Source organism: Anabrus simplex, chromosome 1 (assembly GCF_040414725.1).
Source record: "Anabrus simplex isolate iqAnaSimp1 chromosome 1, ASM4041472v1, whole genome shotgun sequence".
In the NCBI taxonomy this organism is placed as follows: Eukaryota; Metazoa; Arthropoda; class Insecta; order Orthoptera; family Tettigoniidae; genus Anabrus; species Anabrus simplex.
Genome location: NC_090265.1, coordinates 118,124,152 through 118,144,605, shown reverse-complemented (window position 1 = coordinate 118,144,605; position 20,454 = coordinate 118,124,152). Strand labels below are relative to the sequence as shown.

Sequence of the window (20,454 nt, the reverse complement as noted above, 5' to 3'; positions counted from 1 at the left end):
TAACAATTTAAAAAAGTGAAACTGCTTGGGGTGCTTCCCTTATCAGTCATCTCCACTCGCTTCTGCAGCAGTCAACTAGTAGTCTTCACAACAAAGCCCGGTGGTGATGGTGGTGATTATTGTTTTAAGAGGAAGTACAACTGCAACAAAGCCCGGCTCCTCGCTGCTTCTTCTTCTGAATCTGGTGCATGGCTCCAAGCATTACCTTCGCCTTCTCTTGGTCTCCATATTTCCAATGAGAGTTTCCGTATCGCTGTGTCTTTGTGTTTGGTAGTAGCCGTCTACGAGGCTCATCGATGTTCAGCTTGGGTGCCTACGTTGATCGACGAGACCTCCATGGCCTTTCCTGTGTGAAAAGTAAAGGTAGACACATCCGTCACTATAAAAGATGTCATCTTGCATGCTCTGGTTTCAGCAGAAGTTCCTTCTATACGAGAGCTCACTGGCTGCGATAAAAGGCCAGACGGAATGACATTTATGCTCTGAAAATGAGGTAGATATCTCCTGTGAGATTTTACCTGTGCCGGCACATTCACTCAGTCCAATCTTCCCCTTTCGTCAATGAGTTCTGGAGGTGCAGCCGCGAATAGGGAAAATGCCAAAGGAAGAAAATACAGCGATTTTTTGGACAAATTCTTCTTTGTGCCAGTAGGTATTGAATCGAGTAGTACCTGGGGCAATAATGACCTCAATTTCATCAAAGAGGGTGGCCAACGGATTGCTCGGATTTCCGGTGATACCAGATCAACTACTTTTCTTATTCAGAGCATCAGCATAGCTCTAATACGTGGGAATGTCACATCAATTCTGAAGACACTACCACCTGGATGAAGTTTCTCCCCTTTAAGACATGACTTGATATTTTGTAGAAATTGAATTTTAATAATAAATATAATACATAATGAAAAAATTATTAAATTGTTCAAAGTTCGCTTTTAAATATTGAATAGGTGGAACCTTTTTAATAAATTCTTTCCAGAATTATTTTTTGCATTAAGAAAGTTTATGTTGTAGTCTTGCTTATTTAAGTACCTTATGATCTAATATTTGAACCTAATGCTCTGTATTACCGGGCGAGTTGGCCGTGCGCGTAGAGGCGCGCGACTGTGAGCTTGCATCCGGGAGATAGTAGGTTCGAATCCCACTATCGGCAGCCTTGAAGATGGTTTTCCGTGGTTTCCCATTTTCACACCAGGCAAATGCTGGGGCTGTACCTTAATTAAGGCCACGGCCGCTTCCTTCCAACTCCTAGGGCTTTCCTCTCCCATCGTCGCCATAAGACCTATCTGTGTCGGTGCGACGTAAAGCCCCTAGCAAAAAAAAAAGGCTCTGTATTAAAGAATGTATCTAACTATATGTTCAATGTCTCTGTCGTGAGGCTCAGGTTGATTGGAATATTTTTAATAAATAAATAAAATAAATAAATAAATAAATAAATAAGTAAATAAATAAATAAATAAATAAATAAATATAATTAAAATGCATTTAATTATATACCCTATCAAATTATTTTTGAAAATCAGCTTACTTGGTTAGAAAATAGGCATGTGTAATCGGCAAATGTTGTGTATTTTTCAGATCCCTGGAGAAGAAACGTGATTCGGGGAACTCTGCATCGGAGGACTACGTACGAAATATGGCTGCCATGCTATACCTCAGAGGATTAAACCACACTCAGCACTTCCTTATTGCTACATATCTTTCTGGAGCTGGCGTTTTCAGTGACAATGTCTTCGTTTTCGTTGAGGATGAGGATGTTGTGGCGTGTTTCATCCGGCAACAGGAGCAGAAAGATAACCCTCACAAAGTGTCGGATCACCTACTCGAATACTTTGTTTCTTTCAAAGAAATTCTTCAATCGTTACCTTGGCTGGAGGAACAATTTGGTTCTGTCGTTAGAAACATTGAAGTTATACACTATACTGATTGCAAGATGAATGCACGCCACAGCGTATCGCACCCTGATCACATATTGGACACGGGAGGGCTTATTCTCAACTTAAATTCAAGCGAATACCCACTTGAATTTTTTGATGAACTGGAGATGTACGATACATTCCTCAGGAAATTTTCCACATTGGATGAAGAAGGTGATCGCCTTCAATTCATTGAAGATATTTTACCAGAAATATATTCTAAGGAAATGAGGAGAAAGCTGGAAAATTTAAAGAGCAATCCAACAAAGGAAGACGCACTGAAGTTAAGTTTAGAAATTGATGGATTAATTAATAAGAAGAAGTTCAAAACTTTCTTGAGTAAGTTTAAAGTTTTCCACTCACAGGCAAACTGTAAGGAAATGGAAAGTGTGGCTAGGGATGAATTTGTGAAAGTGGTTGGCGGAAATCGTGAATTCATGAAGGATATGGACAACATATTTGATGAATTTATGAGGGCAATAGGTGAATGGATGAAAGAGAACAATGTATTTCTGTGTGAAGATTCTAAGCTGTGGAGAAATGTCATGTTGAAGGTAGCGAACATGCTTAGTGAAACGAAGATTAAGGAAGTGAGTGGATGGGGTGTACATTTCACTGAAGAATCTCTTGAAGATCTACGAAATTGTTTAGAAGAGAATAGTGTCGTAAGTGTGCTGTCGGACAGTGAAGATGCTTCTCTCAGTGTACTAAAAGTGCACCAGGCACTGCAAAATGAGACCCACATTCTAGTTGATATGGAAAAACTACTTGATCACCCTTGCGAGGTGTTCAGAACGTGGGAAAGTGCGTGGTGCACAGTACTTGTCGTTCAAAGTAAAAAGGTCAATATTTCTGAGGTCAGCCTTATATGTTCAGAGATTTTACGTATCTTGCAAATTAGTGATTCTCACAAACTCGTTCTAATAGCTCCACGAGGAGATGATGTGGCTAGATCATGTGTTCAGGAAATAGGAACCGAGTGCTGGGAGCACGTTGATACAACCACGTTGGCAGATCTCAGTCCACAATCACAATCATCACTACTCTCAAAACAGGTTGAGTTTCAAGGTGTACTCACAACCCTCGCTACAGTACTGCATCCGTACCCGGAATTACTGGAGAGAATCAGAGGTAATCTTCTGACACACCTGTTATCATCTACCTCTCCCCTCATTATAGGGCATGCAATCCCTCCTGTAATAGGTGACTATCTTCCTAGAACTTTATCCCGTTCCACAAAATTGTCTCGGAAAATATTTGATCACGTTAGTGAAAACACTGTCATAGCAATTTCTGGATGTTCGCCGGAGGAACTTAAAGACCTTCTTCCATATGGTGAAGAGCCTGGTCAGTTTCATCATATTATGGACAAGGAGAGCATTCTATGTGACAGCTCATTTCTCACGGTAAAAGACAGTGTAGAGGAGGATATACTCAGAGATATCACTGACGAGGAGTTCATTGATTTACACTGCCTACAAGTTTCGAGGGATAATATTGAATGGAAATGGTCCAAAGGGGACACAAGGTACCTTAAAGAATACCTCATACCATCTAAAACCAAGTATGTAAAGTGTGAATTGGCAAATGACATCACAGAAAAGGTAGTTCTAGTGAAAGGCGAACCCGGCGTTGGTAAGACTACATTCATTCATGCTTTGGCTAGACAAACTAAAGAGGCTTATCCAAGCACTTGGATTGCCATTATAGATCTCACAGTGTGGGGTGATTACATCAGTAATACACTCTTCGAAGCGCAGGACAAAGTTATCACATTTCTGGAAAATCTTATTGGTATCACTGAGTCAAGGACAGCAACGCTCGATAAGTTGATATTTACTCAAAGTCTGTACAAATGTGGAAATATTGTCATTTTTGTCGATGGCTTTGAACATGTTCCTTCTTATTTGATTGACAAGATTGCATTCCTTTTGAAATTACTGCAAGAGAACAAAATTGAAGAAATGTATATTACATGTGGTCCTGATATCGTCGAAGAACTCCAAGAGAACGTCTTCACCTTGCCGTACACACTAATGCCACTTAATAGTGATGATCAGAAACGTTTCTTGATTAGCAAATGGAGTAAAAAGCTACAAGACATTGATGGGCTAGGGACATTTGTCAACGAAGTACTCCTCATACTAGAAGACTCCATAAGTCAGGTTGAAATGGAACTCACTAATCTCCCCTTATTAACTCTCATGGTGGGGGAAACCTTCCAGGAAGAACTTAACACATACATAACAACAGGAGTAATTACTCTATCCTCTCACTTCAATCTAATCCGTCTCTATGACAAATTTGTCGAAAAAATGTGTCTAATGCTTTTAAAGACCAAACGAAAGAGCTTTGTACTAGATCAGCACATGTTGATTGAGAATAAGTTGAGCCTGTGTGATAAATACAAGACTATATCTCTAATGTCTATTTTATCCACAGAGGATTACGGATCGTTGGACCTAAATTCACTCCACTACAGGTATAACAGGGATATTGTTGATATGAAGAGCGTTAGCGTATACGATGGAAGTCTGATCAATACCACTAACGGAGTGCCGACTTTCAGGTATCCCACTATTCGTGAATACTTTGCAGCAGGTCGGTTGGCTGAGGAGTTCATAGCAATGAGAGAATTTCTCCAGTATCACTTTCTAACAACAAAGTTTAGTGTGTTAAGAGCTTGGTTTGATCGTATACTCTGCAAAGACAGTGAACTCCACATGGCTGTTCTCAACGGGAACACAGGAAAAATGAATACTCTCTTTGCGAATGGGGTGGATGTAAACAGGGCAGATAACGGCGGTAGGACACCTCTACACTTAGCGGCCATGTACGATATGGTAGATTCAGTCAAGGCTCTGATCAGACAAGGGGCTGATGTGGGAATTTCAGACAATATTCTGAAGTGGACTGCACTGAGGTACGCTGATCAGATAGGTGCATGGGGTGCTATAGATATGTTGATAGGATCCAAGTACAGTTCTTCCGATCTCATCTGTACGATGCAAACAATGGAAACCGAATCTCTCCTCAATAAGACGTTATCCTTAGCTTGTGAGAAAGGCTATGTTAGTCTAATTGACTTTCTGTACTCCCATTCCGCTGATGTTAGACAAGTAATTGATTTTGAAGGATCAATAGCACTTCATTTGGCTTCATTAAGTGGAAATACGGACTTAGTACAATACTTGGTACGATACGAGGCAGAAATAACAAAGTATGGTAGACAGTGCCGTAATATTTTGCATTATTTCAACATGAACTGTTTTTCCTTGAGTGGTCACCTTCTACAAAATTCGACTGCAAACTTAAATGTTTCTACAAATGACGGATCTACTCCATTAATACTCGCAGCAAGTAAGGGTCACACCGATACAATTGTAGCTCTAATTAATCTAGGAGCTGATGTTAATATCTCAAGAGTGGATGGAGCTTCTGCTTTACATCTAGCTGCAGAAAACGGACACCACCACACTGTGAAATATTTAATAAAATACGGTGCAAATGTAAATAAAGGAGACAACGAAGGATCAAGTCCTCTCATACTCGCAGCCAAGTCAGGATACACTAAAATTATATTCACTCTTTTACAAAATGGAGCGGATGCCAACTCCATTGATAACGAGGGTTACTCATCCCTCCATTGGTCAGCGAAAGGTGGTTATGTTGAGTCACTTCATTGGCTGATAAAGGCTGGAGTAGATGTTGATATGAAGAACAAGGAGGAGTGCACTGCTCTCCATTTAGCTGCTGAAGAAGGGCATGATGACTGCGCGAAATGTTTGATAGAGGCGGGAGCGGACGCTGAGGCAATAAATAGTGATGATGCTACGGCTGTACACCTGGCTGCTAAAAATAACAGCGTCCACACACTGATATGTCTTTCTGCTAATGGAGCAAATATTAATGTAAAAAACAATGAAAATGCTACTGCTCTCCATTGGGCGTGTCATAAAGGAAACAAAGCTGCTGTCAAGTGTCTTCTTGAACTCGGTGCTCAAACAGATGCAATCAACACCATGGGATACAGTCCTCTACATATAGCAGTCTTAGGAGGTCATGCAGGAGCAGTTAAGTGCCTAATAGAGTCTGGGGTCAAGGTAGAAGGGGATTTTTGCAAACATTCCCCAGTTTTACACATTGCGAGTCGTCGGGGCCACACAGAAGTTCTAAGATACCTAATTGATGCAGGAGGAGACGTGAATATGCCAGACAAAACCGGATCGACACCATTACACTGGGCAGCTTGGGGTGGGCATGGAGAAACTGTTGATTTACTATTGAGGTCGGGGGCTAATACGAGCCTCCTTGATAACAACGGTTCGCTACCTCTTCACTGGGCTGCTGGAGAAGGAAGAACTGAAGCTGTTCGGGTCCTGGTAGAAGCGGGTGCTACTGTCGATTTACCCAACAGAGACGGTGACACTCCACTACACTGGGCTGCGAAGGAGGGTCACGTGGAGGCAGCTCGGGTAATGATCGAAGCGGGGACAGACGTTAACAAAATAAATGCAGAGGGCTCAACACCAATTCAAGTGGCGATGATGGGGCAACATGTGGATATGATAGAATATCTCTCCAAATACAGCACGGATTCGTAATAGCGGGATCAGTTGACCTCAACGTGTGTGCAACTTAAACAGAGACTTCACAGCAACTAAAGTTGCCAATGAAAATGTTTGGTTCTGAATAGGTCGCAACTGGAGAGAGACCAGACCGATGCTATTGGAATCTGACGAAACAACTGAGATTTGTATTACTTTACCCTTTGTGCCCCAATTTATGTAACAAGTTATCCTACATAACTTACGAACATATTTTATCTCACAATGCAAGCAGATATTATTTTTAAAATATTGGGATGTATTCGATGTATCTGAGTGCTATTTTTGGTTTTGAAACTGATAGTTTATTTGTAAATAAATACATTTTCAAAATAAGTAAATTGTTATTTGGTGTTTATACCTTTCCAGTGCTATAAGTCAGCTATGTATACATTTTATTTGCAAAAGTCCATTATTGATATTAAACACGTCCAACTGACCGCAGCAGCGGAGAAGATGGTCTAAATTAGAGCCATTACATAAACTTTTCTATTTAAAAAAAAAAAAAAAATTGCTTTACTTCGCATCGACAGGCATGTTTTATGGTGACGATGGGATAGGGAAAGGTTAAGAGTGGGAAGGAAGTGGTCGTGGTTTTAATTAAGGTAACCCCCGCCATTTGCACGGTGTGAAAATTGGAAATCACAGAAAGCCATTTTCAGGACTGCCGTCAGTGGGGTTTGAACCCAAAATCTCCTGAATGCAAGCTCATAGTCGTGCGACCCTAACCGCACGGCCAACTTGCTCGGTATTATATAAACATAATTTAATGGATATCGGTTTTAATCTAAGGAAATGATGTAATATCAGACCATAGTCTCGTCGAATAACACGAATAGATCAAGTAGTTTAAGTTTAGTTTTCACCGCTAGTCATATGCGAACGCTTGGCAACATCGCACAAAACAGCTAAGAATCATGGGTAGCATCGAGCAATGCGACTTTTTTCTTTCATGTTCCTGTGTGCTGTGCGAAAGGAACAAATTAAATGGCTGAAATAAAGCAGAAGAAGAGCCGTTTAATTGATTCTTGTGCGGGCTAAACACTCAGCTGTTAAGGCATTCTGGTTTCTTTTGTAGTGATAAAGTAGTTTTTACTTAGTATAGTGTAGACATTTGCCGTTCCTGTCTGTGCAATGAATAATTAATTAGAGTTTGGTTTTCGTTGCAGGAATTCTGTTAATATTTTACATTCAGCAGTTCTGTTGATGATTGCTAGAATATGTACTCTAGGTTCTGTAGATTGAGTTTGCATTGTTTCGTATTTATATCGGGCGCTAGAATATGGAATGATTTACACCCTGAAATTAGAAATTGTTCCTCATTAATTACCTTCAAAAGACAGTCTAAAGATTTCCTCTCGAATACGTAGGCTATATTATGTAGTTATGTGTGAATGCGTGAGTGAATGTCTTGAGTAAATAGTCCCCAAAAGTTTACATAAATTACTATTATATGAATTCCACGTAGAGTAGTTAATTTTGAATTAATTTTTGTTCATTTTAGACTTAGGATGTAGACCTTTTAGTTTGAGTGTATATTTAGTTATATTATATACAGTGTATTAAGTTTATTAAGTGTATTAAGTTTCCATTAATTATCAAGCCGCATAATGTGGTTAAGTGTAAGTGAGGGCCGAGAGCCCTAACTTCGAAACAAATAAAGACATCAATAAATAAATAAATAAATAAATAAATAAATAAATAAATAAATAAATAAATAAATAAATAAATAAATAAATAAATAAATAAACGCTGCACAGGCAGTGGATCTATGTGTCATGGCCATCCATCAGTACTTCACATCATAGACTTCACGATTGCTATGTAATATCGCGTCCCACATTTTACTGAAAGACATATTACAGTACCGTTCAAAAGTTGAGGACCCCATAAAATAATGATGAAATGTCATCTTGAACCTAAAATTGTGCTACTAGGCCTCTGTATATTTTCCCCTCTGTCTCGCATCTAATATGATATTTGTCGTCTGATTTTATTGAGTTACAAACAATGAAATTCTAGTTAGAAATTCTAGTTAGAAACAGTGAAATTCTAAGAACTGGAAGATTACCAAAGATTTTCAAGCAGGCTAAATTGCCATCCTGAAACCAGGCAAAGACGGAACAGATGCTTCTCACTACTGGCCAGTATCGCTACTCAGCATGGTCTATACGCTACTAGAAAGGCTTATTCTAAATCGCATTCAAGAGGTCATTGATCAAACCATCCCTGTTTAATAAGGTGGGTTTAGGGAACATCCGAGCTGCTGCGACAAGGTTTTAACATTGACAACTCTAGTTAAAGCTGGATTTCAACGAGGTCTCCGATCAGCTGCAGTTTTTGTGGACCTTACAGCAGCTTATGACACTGTGTGGAGGGATGGCTTGATGTCGAAGTTTATTGAAATCATCCCATGTCAAAAGCTGGTGTTTCTAGTGAACAACATGCTCTCTGGCAGACGCTTTAAGGTATTTCTGAATGGACAATCTAGCAGATGGAGGACTATAAACAATGGCTTACCTCAGGAATCAGTTCTGGCCCCCATTCTGTTTAACTTGTATATTAATTATATGCCAGACACTGACTCATTGAAAACCCATTATGCAGACGACCTAGCGTTAGTCTTCCAGAGTAAAGATCTTATGCACTGTGAGAATGTACTGACAAGTGATCTGACGAAATTGAGTGACTACTCCCACAAATGGAGACTTCAACCTAACCCAAATAAAACTGAGGTTATTGCTTTCCATCTAAATAATAAGCAAGCCCATAGAAAGCTATATGTGACTTTCGACGGAACCGAAGTACCGCATAACTACAATCCAAAATATCTAGGAATCACTCTGGATCGGTCCTTGACATTCAAACTACAGTGCATCACGTTATCTAAGAAACTTGGCTCCAGAGTGAATCTTCTCCGCAAGATTGCCGGAAGTAGCTGGGGTATGGACGCCAATACACTACGCACTGCTGCGCTCGCTCTTGTGTATTCTGCTGGTGAATACTGTGCTCCTGTACGACAAAACAGCGTTCACACAACAAAGATTGATGCCCAGCTTAATGAAGCCATGAGAGTTATCACTGGTACCGTCAGATCTACTCCCATTCAGTGGTTACCTGTCTTAGCTAATATTGTCCAGCAAGATCTAAGAAGGAAAGCAGCTAAGGTAAACTTGCTCAAGAAGATTTCCTCTCATAAGAACTCTCCCTTTACGATGCCCTACAAGACCCACTAACAACTCGTCTGAAATCACGCAAACCACCCTGGACTGATTTTAAAAGTATCAGTTCTTTCGACATGACCTTCGAGTAGCGACGACGTTGGTATGAACATCCACCCAACAACGCTCACTTGGTTCAAGATCCAACAAAGAAGGTTGAAGGATTCCAAATGCCACATCAAACCTGGTCGAAGCTGAACCGAATTAGAACGGGTCAAGGGAGGTGTGGTTACATGTTGAAGAAATGGGGTTTCCGTTCATATGCTGACTGCGACTGAGGGGCAGAAAATGGAACGCATTGTTAAAGAGTGAACGGTGATCTGAGGCTTCTACACCAAGTGACTCCAAGTGCTCTGGACTGGTTGTCAAATCTGGATATTTCCACTTGATATTAGATTTCTTGTGTACTTATAAAGCCATACGATATATATATATTGAGTTACGCCAAGTATTGTAGAAGTTGTAGGACCTAGATTCTTAACTGTTGGAAGGTAACATCAGAAAGCCCAAACTTTTGGAAATATTATGTACTATGCACTCTAATTTGTTTGAAGCATCACCACCAAGATTCCTTTGTAGACTTAAGTGGGGGTCATTTTAGTATAAATATTCCAAAAAATGTGGAGCCAATTTTAATGCGTTTATTTACTTATTTATTAATTTATTTATTTATTTATTTATTTATTTATTTATTTATTTATATTCAAACCAGCGCTAAAGATGGTCAATTTATCCTTGTTCTTGTCATAGGTCTCCGTGTGAGCTATCGCCATCAGAAATGTGTTCTTGGATGCCATCTGCACAGTGCAAATGAAACTATCAGGGCAGATAAGTCTGACGCCGATAGATTGCCCCCAGACCTTGGGGCATACATGAGAAAAGACAAAGAAAATTCAACCACCTTGTCGCTGCTTCGAAAAATATAAACCACGCGAAAAAACGGTACATCATATTTTCGGAATGTTTATATTTATACTAAAATGGCCCCCACCTATTGCTAAGTCTACAACAAAATGTTGCTGGTGATACTTGCAACCAGTTAGAGTACACAGTGCATTATATTACCAAAGTTTTTGATTTTTTTGTGTTACTTTCCAAGAGTTAAAATTTCATAACTTCTCCAGTTCTTTCTCTAACTCAATGAAATCACGCGACATATATCCTATTATATGTGAGAGCTCAGAAAGAAAATTACAGGAGTCTAGTTGCAAAATGTTATCTTTAAAATGATATTTCGGGATTTCTTCATGTGATCTTAAACTTTTGACTGGTATTGTATTTTACAACCATTTGATTTTACCAAAGGTAAATTTAATACTTTTTGGTTTAAATCTCTATATCTTTCTTGTTAGGATACTTATGAAGACCCATTATTATGGGGAGGTGAACATTCTGCAGTTCGTTCATTTACACTCGCAAGGTACCAGGCACAATATTACGCATGGCACTATTAGATTCGTTCCACCAATCGCAAAGGAAACACATTTCCTTAAATGAATTATAGATACCGGTAACATTCTAAATTTAGATTTAAAAAAATTAAAATCTATTTCACTGGCAAGATAGTTTGAGGTTATTGCTACTCTTCGCATTGAAATATTACACTGTTGGCATACGGTTGATCCAGTAGATATTTTTGGGTTGTACACACCTGGAAAGGGCGTCGCTGACGCATAATTATTTAATAAGGTGAGCTGTGTGGATAAAGACACCGAAAGGAACGAGTAATAACGGGTGATCTGAATTTACCAAATGTTAACTGCGAAGGTAATGCGAATGTCAGGAATCATGACCAACAAAATAATGGTAAATACGTTAATCTGGGAAAGGTATCTGAATCAGAACGTTGGAACTAACTAGAAGGGAGATTATTCTGGTCGTAATGTTGATAAAACTAGATGAGCTTTATATAGAGAAATTGAAGTGATAGATGGTATAAGTTATGAGATCAAGAAACAATTTTTGTCGTAGTTAATGTAAATGCGATACAGGACTATTAGGCGGTACCATGTAGTTGATAAGACACGGATGAGGGAGTTTTTGATCTCAGATCACGCTATACTCGGACATTTTTGCTGTATAAATGCTTATGTAAAATCAACTCGCACTGGGCTAAAAAAAATTATTGAGAAATTATCTGGTCTAACTCTTTGATCTCAGTTCAAGGAGTTGTTGTCTATTTCAGATACAGGAACAGCTGGTTTTGAATATAAATTTACTAGTGTTATAACAAGGCACGGTAAAAGGCTGACGTGTTACATTGCTACGTGCAATTTTTGGCCTATGTAGGCTATGTTTACGCTTCCTACACTGAAGTTTAACATCGTTCCACACCAAGATAACCTCTAAATTGCTTACCGCATTACATTATCTCTTTCCTATTTCCCGGATTTCTGGTTACTATGATGATGGAAATGATGATTTTTGTCAGGATCCCCGTTTGCTCGATGAAAGAGGAAATGGAGTGAGAAAAATGAGTGACAGGGTGTTTAAGTTCAGATATCGTGTTGGTAAAGGTACCGTTGAATGGCCAGAAGTGAGGTTGCGTGATATTCTTCTTAAGCCAATCAGGAGAATCAAACCTTTGCAAACATTGGGATTCTTTTCTACAGGAAGCTGTCAGAATATTGTTGGTGCTTGGTTGCATGTAGACACAGTGAGAGTCTGCAGAGCCATCCATCATACGGCCAACGTTATTGGGGCATTGAAACAGAGTTTATCAAAATACCTCCCGAACAAATTGAAGAGGGGAAAATGATGAATGATCTTTTCTATGTAAAGCAATATCGTGGTGTCCTCTATTGTACCCATGAGGGACAATAATACAGTGGTATATAGGAATCGCCATGGATTGTTGTACTTAACAGTTTCAGCTATTTACAATGGAAGGATGAGGTGCCTAAATATCGTAGCAAAATGATTATGATCTGTTCAATATAAAATGGTTAGAACTTCACGAATGCTTGCTCAGGTAGAAACAGGTAACTTTCCACAAAGCTTACTCCTTGGAGGCAATGGCTATGAGTGTTATCACCTGCTGACTCGTGCAATTCCTAACGAAACACCTGCAGATTGAGCTTATAACTGAGCCCACAACATGATTAGATCAGCAATAGCATGGAAGTTTGTGGTTGTATAAAGACGTTTCCCTTGTCCCAGTATGGGCCTAAGAGTGAAGATACGAAATTGATCCCATTTGTTCACGAAATTATTATGTTGGTTACTAATGTTTGAAGTAATTTTTATCTTTCAATTATGCGTTACTTGATTATTTATTTCAACGTCAGAATACCTTTATAATTCCTTCTCTTGTAGATGTGGTATACTTCTTCACCAAATTTCATACTTACATAGTTAAATTTGATATTTTTACATTAGGAATGTTCTGTGTTCTGATCCACGACCGTGCATTTCACGGTTGATTACACGTGTTTTAAAATGTTCGGTTATTTTAATCTCATTGGTGGTTCATTACGTGTTCTGTGACGTTGCGCGTGACACCATTGGTAGCGTGATCACTTTATTATTCTTTCCCATATAATATTAACTTATTTTGTTGCCATTGATGCTTTCACGGCCCGTATTTAGAGACATGATACTGTGTAGGCTTTTGGGCGTATGCCGTGTCAAGAAAATAAGGTGAAATTCTTTACGTTTCGCAGAGAAAGCCAGGAGAAAATATTAACGCGCTAGCAAGGCTCTTGTGATCGAGAGAGTGCGTAACACTCGTAGGGAACTGGATTCAGTCTTCCGAGAGTTGTTTCGGTTACACCTGCAGTTAAGCAACATTCTCACGTGGAAATTGTAGTTGACTTTTGATCGCATTTCTGCTAAACAGGCTGAACGAAAATTCAATCAGGTATCATTCAGACAGAAATCAAAGTTCCTGCGTCTAGCTCAGAAACAGGCGGTCTTTCGTTTCTTGTGAAACTGTTGGCAATCTTTCCAAGAAATCCTTGGACGAGAACGAAACGGCAGTTCTAGCTAGGGGTCTTAATTTCGCTGCCGCTTCCTCTAAAATTCCCACTGAGGAGTTAATTACTTCCGTTGAGGCAGCCATCTACAAACTACCTACGGATGAGGCTGAGGAGTTAAGACAGAAATGTGTGAGACTCATAAGGTCCGCTGTTGTGCCCGCGCCGAATTTAACAAGAGGCGAAAGGAGAGCTCTGAAGAAACATAGAGATGATTCTGAACTGACCATTCTCTCAGCTTATAAGAGTGATGCGACAGTGGTTATGGACACTGACGAGTATAAGTATAAGATCTCGGCTACATTGTCAGAGCTTGTTTACAGATTGAGCTCACGTGACCCCACCACTCGTGTGTCCAACGCCAACGTGAAGCTCCTAACAATCTTCAATTCCAAAAGAAGAGGCTAAGCATCTGTCCCCGGGGGATGCAGTGCCACCTAGATTATATGGACTGCCTATTTCGATAATAAAGCTGTTCCCCTCAGACCTATTGTTAGTGCGATAGGTTCTCCTACGTATGCTCTGGCTAAATACCTAAGCAAATTTCTTCAGCCACACATAGGACGTACTGAAGTATACGCCGGAGACTATCGGTATTTCGTCAACAAGCTGTCAACAATAACCCTTCAACCTAATGCACTGTTGGTGAGTTTCGATGTAGAGTCCTTGTTCACTAAAGTGCCAATTGATTCGGTCATGTCTCTCATTGAACATCTGTTCCCTGAGGACGTTACTAAGCTATTTCACCACTGCATGACTTCCAGCTATTTATTGTGGGGTGAGAATGTTTATGAACAGATGGACGGAGTGGCTATGAGAAGTCCACTTTCGCCCGTAGTGGCTAATTTCTTTATGGAGCATTTTGAGGAGGAGGCTATTGCTTCGGCGCCAGTCAAACCTATGATATGGTGCAAGTATATTGATGATGCATTTGTGAACTGGAAAGAAGGTCCTGAGAAAATTTATCTGTTTCTAAACCACCTAAATCAGCAACATCCTTCAATAAAATTCACTATGGAGATGGATTTGGGCGGATGCCTTCCTTTCTTGGATGTTCTAGTGAGAAAGAAACCGGACGGCTCCTTAGGACATACCGTCTATTGTAAGCCTTCCCACACAAATCGCTACCTTCATGCAGATTCTCACCACCATCCAGCACAAAAACAAGGCATTCTCACGACCCTCGCCAAGAGGGCGAGACGAATTTGTGAGCCATCACATATCCAGGTGGAGATGGACACGCTCAAAGTCGCATTCAAGGGTAATGGTTACAGCGATTTGCAGATTCATAGAGCCTGCATCAGAGAAACGACCAAACAAAGCTCACAGAAGGAAGAAGTGAAGGGAACTGCCTACTTGCCTTACATTCACAGCTCCACAGATCGAATTTCCAAGGTCCTCCGCAAACACAATATAAAAACCGTGTTTGGAACCGCCACTAAAATTGTTGACAGTCTGAGTAAAACCAAGGATAAACTTTTACATCCTGGGGTATAAGAAATTCCCTGTACTTGCGCTAAGGTATACATCGGCCAAACATGCCGGTCCATTGGTACCCGTATCAAGGAACATGAACGTAATATTCGTCTCAACCAACCAGACAAATCGACAATAGCTGAACACGCTCTATCGTCGGGTCATGATGTCATGTTCCAAGATGCTCGACCTCTTACCCACACTAGACACTACAGGTCCAGGATTATACGGGAAGCTGTGGAAATACGTAGAAATCCTAACAATTTCAACAGGGACACCGGCTATCAATTAAGTAATACGTGGTTGCGAGCCATTAAGAATGTACGTAGGTAGTTCCCTTCCCTGTCCTTTCACTATTGTTATTTCGTCTCGGTGTTTCCCAAATTCGTACGTTCCTCGTCGCCAGATGGTTCATTCCAGGCTTGTGTCTATGACATACACCTGTCCATGTCATATGTTACGTACACACGTTATGTGAACCGCTTAGATTGTTTCTGATGGTTCGGTCAGCTTCCGCTTCGAACGCTAGCGTTGTGCCACGTCCTGGGAGCCATCTGGTGGCGAATGGACGTACCATTTCCACTTCTATTATAACGTCTAAAATTTTAAAGAGTCATTGTTTAAGAAGCCTTTCTCGTGGACAGTCGAGATTTCCTCTGAGGACGCAGAGCACAGTTCTCTTCGAAACGTAGAGAATTTCATCTTATTTTCTTAACACGGCATAAGCCCAAAAGCCTATACAGTATCATGTCTATTAACGTATTTTGTTACCATGGGTGTTTATTAGAATCATAATAGATTATATTTTGCTTGATTAATTGTTATTCATGCCTTTGCTGGCGGGATGTAGTGTTTACAGTGCAATATGTCTTCTGGTATAGCCCAAAATAAATGTGTTACTTTCATTGACCTGTCTCAGTCTCGTCATTGGCTTTGACAATATGAAAGTGACCGAGGTATGAGCGATGCTAGTAATACCGTTCCTTATGCAGCCAGTCCCTGTTATGAATGGTGTGAAAATATCACTCACAAGGTCAGTTGGTGCATGCATTTCAATGGGCTTGGCAGATCGATATGTAGTAACAATTTCTAGCCTGGTGGGGGAAGCAACAGGAAACTGCCTCACTCCTCACTTACTTACTATGCCTCTTCAGTGACAGCAGGTGGCAGAGCTGTGGAGGATCAAACCAGCCTTCGGACTTAATACCCAACACACATACAATTGTTGTTCTTGCCTAATCTTCAAATCTTTAGTTTATTTACCTTAGCAGCGCCCACTATTCATACTACTTACATACTTAGCGGGAGCACCGAGAGTCTCTTCGCCACTTTTCTCCAATCCTCATCACTTCTCAACTGCCAGTAAGCTAGCTGCGCACCACGCCATGTGATCGTTCGACCAAACACCAGCCATCTCAACCGTTCCGTTGATACATTTTATCCATGATGTCTCCACTCCGACTCCGATGAAGGCCGCATGAAACTGCTTCTCTTCAATTATTCCACCTGGAGCGGCTCAAGTATTCGTCTTCTAGTCTTCAGCCTGCTTCAATATGAAGACCTAGAACTTCTCCATTGGAATCCAGATTTCCTCGCCAGGATTTTGGACTTAAATATTTCTTCCAGATTCAGGTTTAACCTGTCTGTTATGAGAATTTTACAACTCTATTGACGTTATGTACTGCTTCCACAATTATGCCTGAATTTGGATTATTCCTTGTAACTTCACATTCTTTTCAATGCCATTCTAAAGCCTCGCTATTAAGCCATTATTGTAGGACTTACAGTGTCAAATTTTGTTTAAACCTTTGATAAATACATACATACATACATACATACATACATACATACATACATACATACATACGTACATACATACATACATACATACATACATACATACATACATACATACATACATACATACATACATATCCATCATTATAAACCGATATGTCTTTCAGCGTTCAGTCTGCAAGCCTCTATGAATTTACTCAATGTCACCACAATCCTCTATTTGCAAATAGTGCTGTGGCCTCATTTAGTTCTATACCTCTTATCTTTCAATCGTTAGTAACTGAGTTTAACCATCATCATCTTGGTCTCCCTCTACTTATCTTACCCCCCATAACAGAGTCCATTATTCTCCTAGGTAACCTATCTTCATCCATTCGCCTCACATGACCCCACCACCGAAGCCGGTTTATGGGTACAGCTTCATCATTCGAGTTCATTCTTAACTTAGCCTTTATCTCCTCATTCCGAATACCCGCTTGCCATTGTTCCCACCTGTTTTACCAGCATTCATTCTCGCTACTTTCATGTCTGTTTCTTCTAAGTTACGAATAAGATATCGTGAGTCCACCCGGCTTTCGCTCCCGTAAAGCAAAATTGGTCTGAAAACAGACCGGTGTAAAGATAATTTAGTTCGGGAGCTGATTTCCTTATTACGATACTGTTGTTCACAACTGCGTATTCACTGCATTAGCTTTACTGCACATTATTCAATCTCACTCACTGTACTACCATCCTGAGAGAACACATATCCTAAATACTTGAAATTATCACCTGTTCCAGCTTTAAATCACCAATATGACGTTCAGTTCTCTTGGATTTCTTATCTACTGACATCAATTTATTCTTGCAACGGCTAAGTTTCATATCATACTCATTGCACCTATTTTAAAGTTCCAAGATATTAGGCTGCAGGCTTTTGGCACAATCTGCCATTAAGATCAAGTCGTCAGCATAGGCCAGACTGCTTACTACATTTCCACCTAACTGCCACCTTATGCCTTTCAGCAGATGATCCAGGTAAACTTCAAACAATAAGGATGAAAGATTACAGTCTTGTTTAACCCCTGTAAGTATCCTGAACCAAGAACTCATTCTACCATCAATTCTCACTGCAGCCCAATTGTCAACATAAATGCCTTTAATTGATTTCAATAATCTTCCCTTAATACCATACTCTTCTAGTATGGCGAACACCATTTCCCTCGTTACCGGTACCCTGTCACATGCTTTCTCTAGATCTAAGAAACATAAACATAATTGTCTATTCTTTTCGTATAATTTTTCAATTATCTGGCCCATACTGAAAATCCTATCCTGACAGGCCCTCTGTGGTCTGAAACCACACTGGTTTTCAACAACTTCCTCTCAACCACTGATTGCACCCTCCTTCCAAGATGCCAGCGTATACTTTGCCTGGTATACTAATAAATAAGATACTTCGACAGTTGTTGCAATCCTTCCTGTTCCCTTGCTTATAGACAGGTGCAATTACTGATTTTGTCCAATTTGAAGGTACCTCGCCAACACTCCATGCTATTTTATTACAGTATGAAGCCATTTCATCCCTACCTTCCGACTATACTTCACCATTTCAGGTCGAATTTCATCTATTCCTGCAGCTTTATGACATATTTTCCATTTCTTCAAACGTAATTTCACCAACATCATTTTCCTTCTCCACATGAACTCGGTTGTTCGCGACACAGGAATATTTCCATTTACGTTCAGAAGATTTTCAAAATATTCTCTCCACCTGTCCAGTGTCCCTGGGATATCTTATGAGTTCCCCTGAATTACCCAAAACACTGTTCATTTCCTTTCTTCCTCCCTTCGTATGATTTTTAATTACTGTCCAGAAAAGTTTCCTTGCTACTTGTCCTAGCCTATCCAGGTTATTACCTAAATCTTCCCGTGATTTCCTTTTGGATTTAACGACTATTTGTTTCGCTCTGTTTCTTTCATTTACGTACAATTCCCTTTCGCATCAGCCCTTGTTTGGAGCCATTTGTGATAAGCCTTCTTTTTACGTTTACAAGCTGCTCTCGCTTCAACATTTCACTAAGATGTTCGCCTTTTCCAATCTTTACACACAGTTGTTCCTTGGCATTCCCGTGCTGTTTCTACTACAGCATCCCTGTATGTCACCCATTCTCTTTCTATACCCCTGAAACTGCTTACTGGCCAATGTTGGGAACTTTTCTCTAATTATATCCATTTACTTCTGTCTAATTTACTCGTTCTGAAGATTTTGTATCCTTATTATTTCACTTTCTCTATCCTAGGCTTAGGGATACTTAGTTCACTACAGATCAGATAGTGGTCTGTATCATCAAAAATATCCCCGGAAAGCCCGTGTATTTATTTCCTGAATTCGAAGTCGGTTAAAATATAGCCTACCGAGCTCGATAGCTGCAGTCGCTTAAGTGCGACCAGTATACAGTAATCGGGAGATAGTGGGTTCGAGCCGCACTGTCGGCAGCCCTGAAGATGGTTTTCCGTGGTTTCCCATTTTCACACCAGGCAAATGCCGTCGCCATAAGACCTATCTGTATCGGTGCGACGTAAAGCAAATAGCAAAAAGAATATATAGTCTATTATGGATCTGGTACCCCTAACCTCCCATGTGTAACGGTGAATAGCTTTATGCTTGAAGAATGTGTTCGTAACTGCTAAACCCGAACTAGCATAGAAGTCCACAGCTTCTATTTCTTCCCCAGATTTACCAATAACCCTTTCGTTTCTTTCAGTTCTATTTCCAACTCTCACATTGAAATCGCTCATTAGCACTATCCTCTCCTTGCTGTTGACCCTGAGTACGATGTCACTCATTGCTTCATAAAACTTGTCAACTTCGACCTCATCTGCACCCTAATTCCTCCAACTGCAAATCTACCCACATCATTCTCTCATTTACATGCCTAACTGAAACCATGTTGGGTGCAATAGTATTCCTGATAAACAGCCCTACCCCACACTCTGCCCTTCCCTTTTCGACACCCATCAAGTACACTTTATTGTCTCCTCTCTCTTCCTTACCAGAATAGCATTTACTCCTAGCACATCCAGATGCATCCTCTTTACTGACTCAGCCAGTTCTACTGTCTTTCTTCCATAAGCCCCATATATATTGATAGCTCCCCATCGAATTCCATTTCGTTCGCCACGTTGTTTGCAAGGAGTCCCTCGCCTCTCAAATGGGAGTTACTCCGTTACCCCCATACGCCGAGGCTTGCTTAAAATATTCTGAGCTCGGTAAATTCGTGAAGCAGAATGCTACCCTACTTATACATAGTCCAGGTGAGGATCTCTCCTATAACGGGTTATGGACCACCGGTGGATTTATAGTCATAGCCGCCTGAGCACAAGGAGGGACATGGCTCAGAATATGTCCGAGATGCTCACTCCCAATGCGTAGCAACTGGTATCCCGACTCTCAAGACCACTTAGTTGGCCAGTCAGCCGT

The 20,454-nt window shown here is 40.3% G+C and overlaps 1 protein-coding gene across 1 annotated transcript; it reads left to right on the top strand.

Moving 5' to 3' along the window:
* Positions 1-1,584: 1,584 nt before the first annotated feature.
* On the top strand, positions 1,585-6,838 carry LOC136862483 (uncharacterized). Its single transcript, XM_067138885.2, has one exon. It carries the CDS (start codon positions 1,637-1,639, stop codon positions 6,518-6,520), a length of 4,884 nt encoding a protein of 1,627 aa, XP_066994986.2. The 5' UTR covers positions 1,585-1,636; the 3' UTR covers positions 6,521-6,838.
* The last annotated feature ends 13,616 nt before the right edge of the window (positions 6,839-20,454 follow it).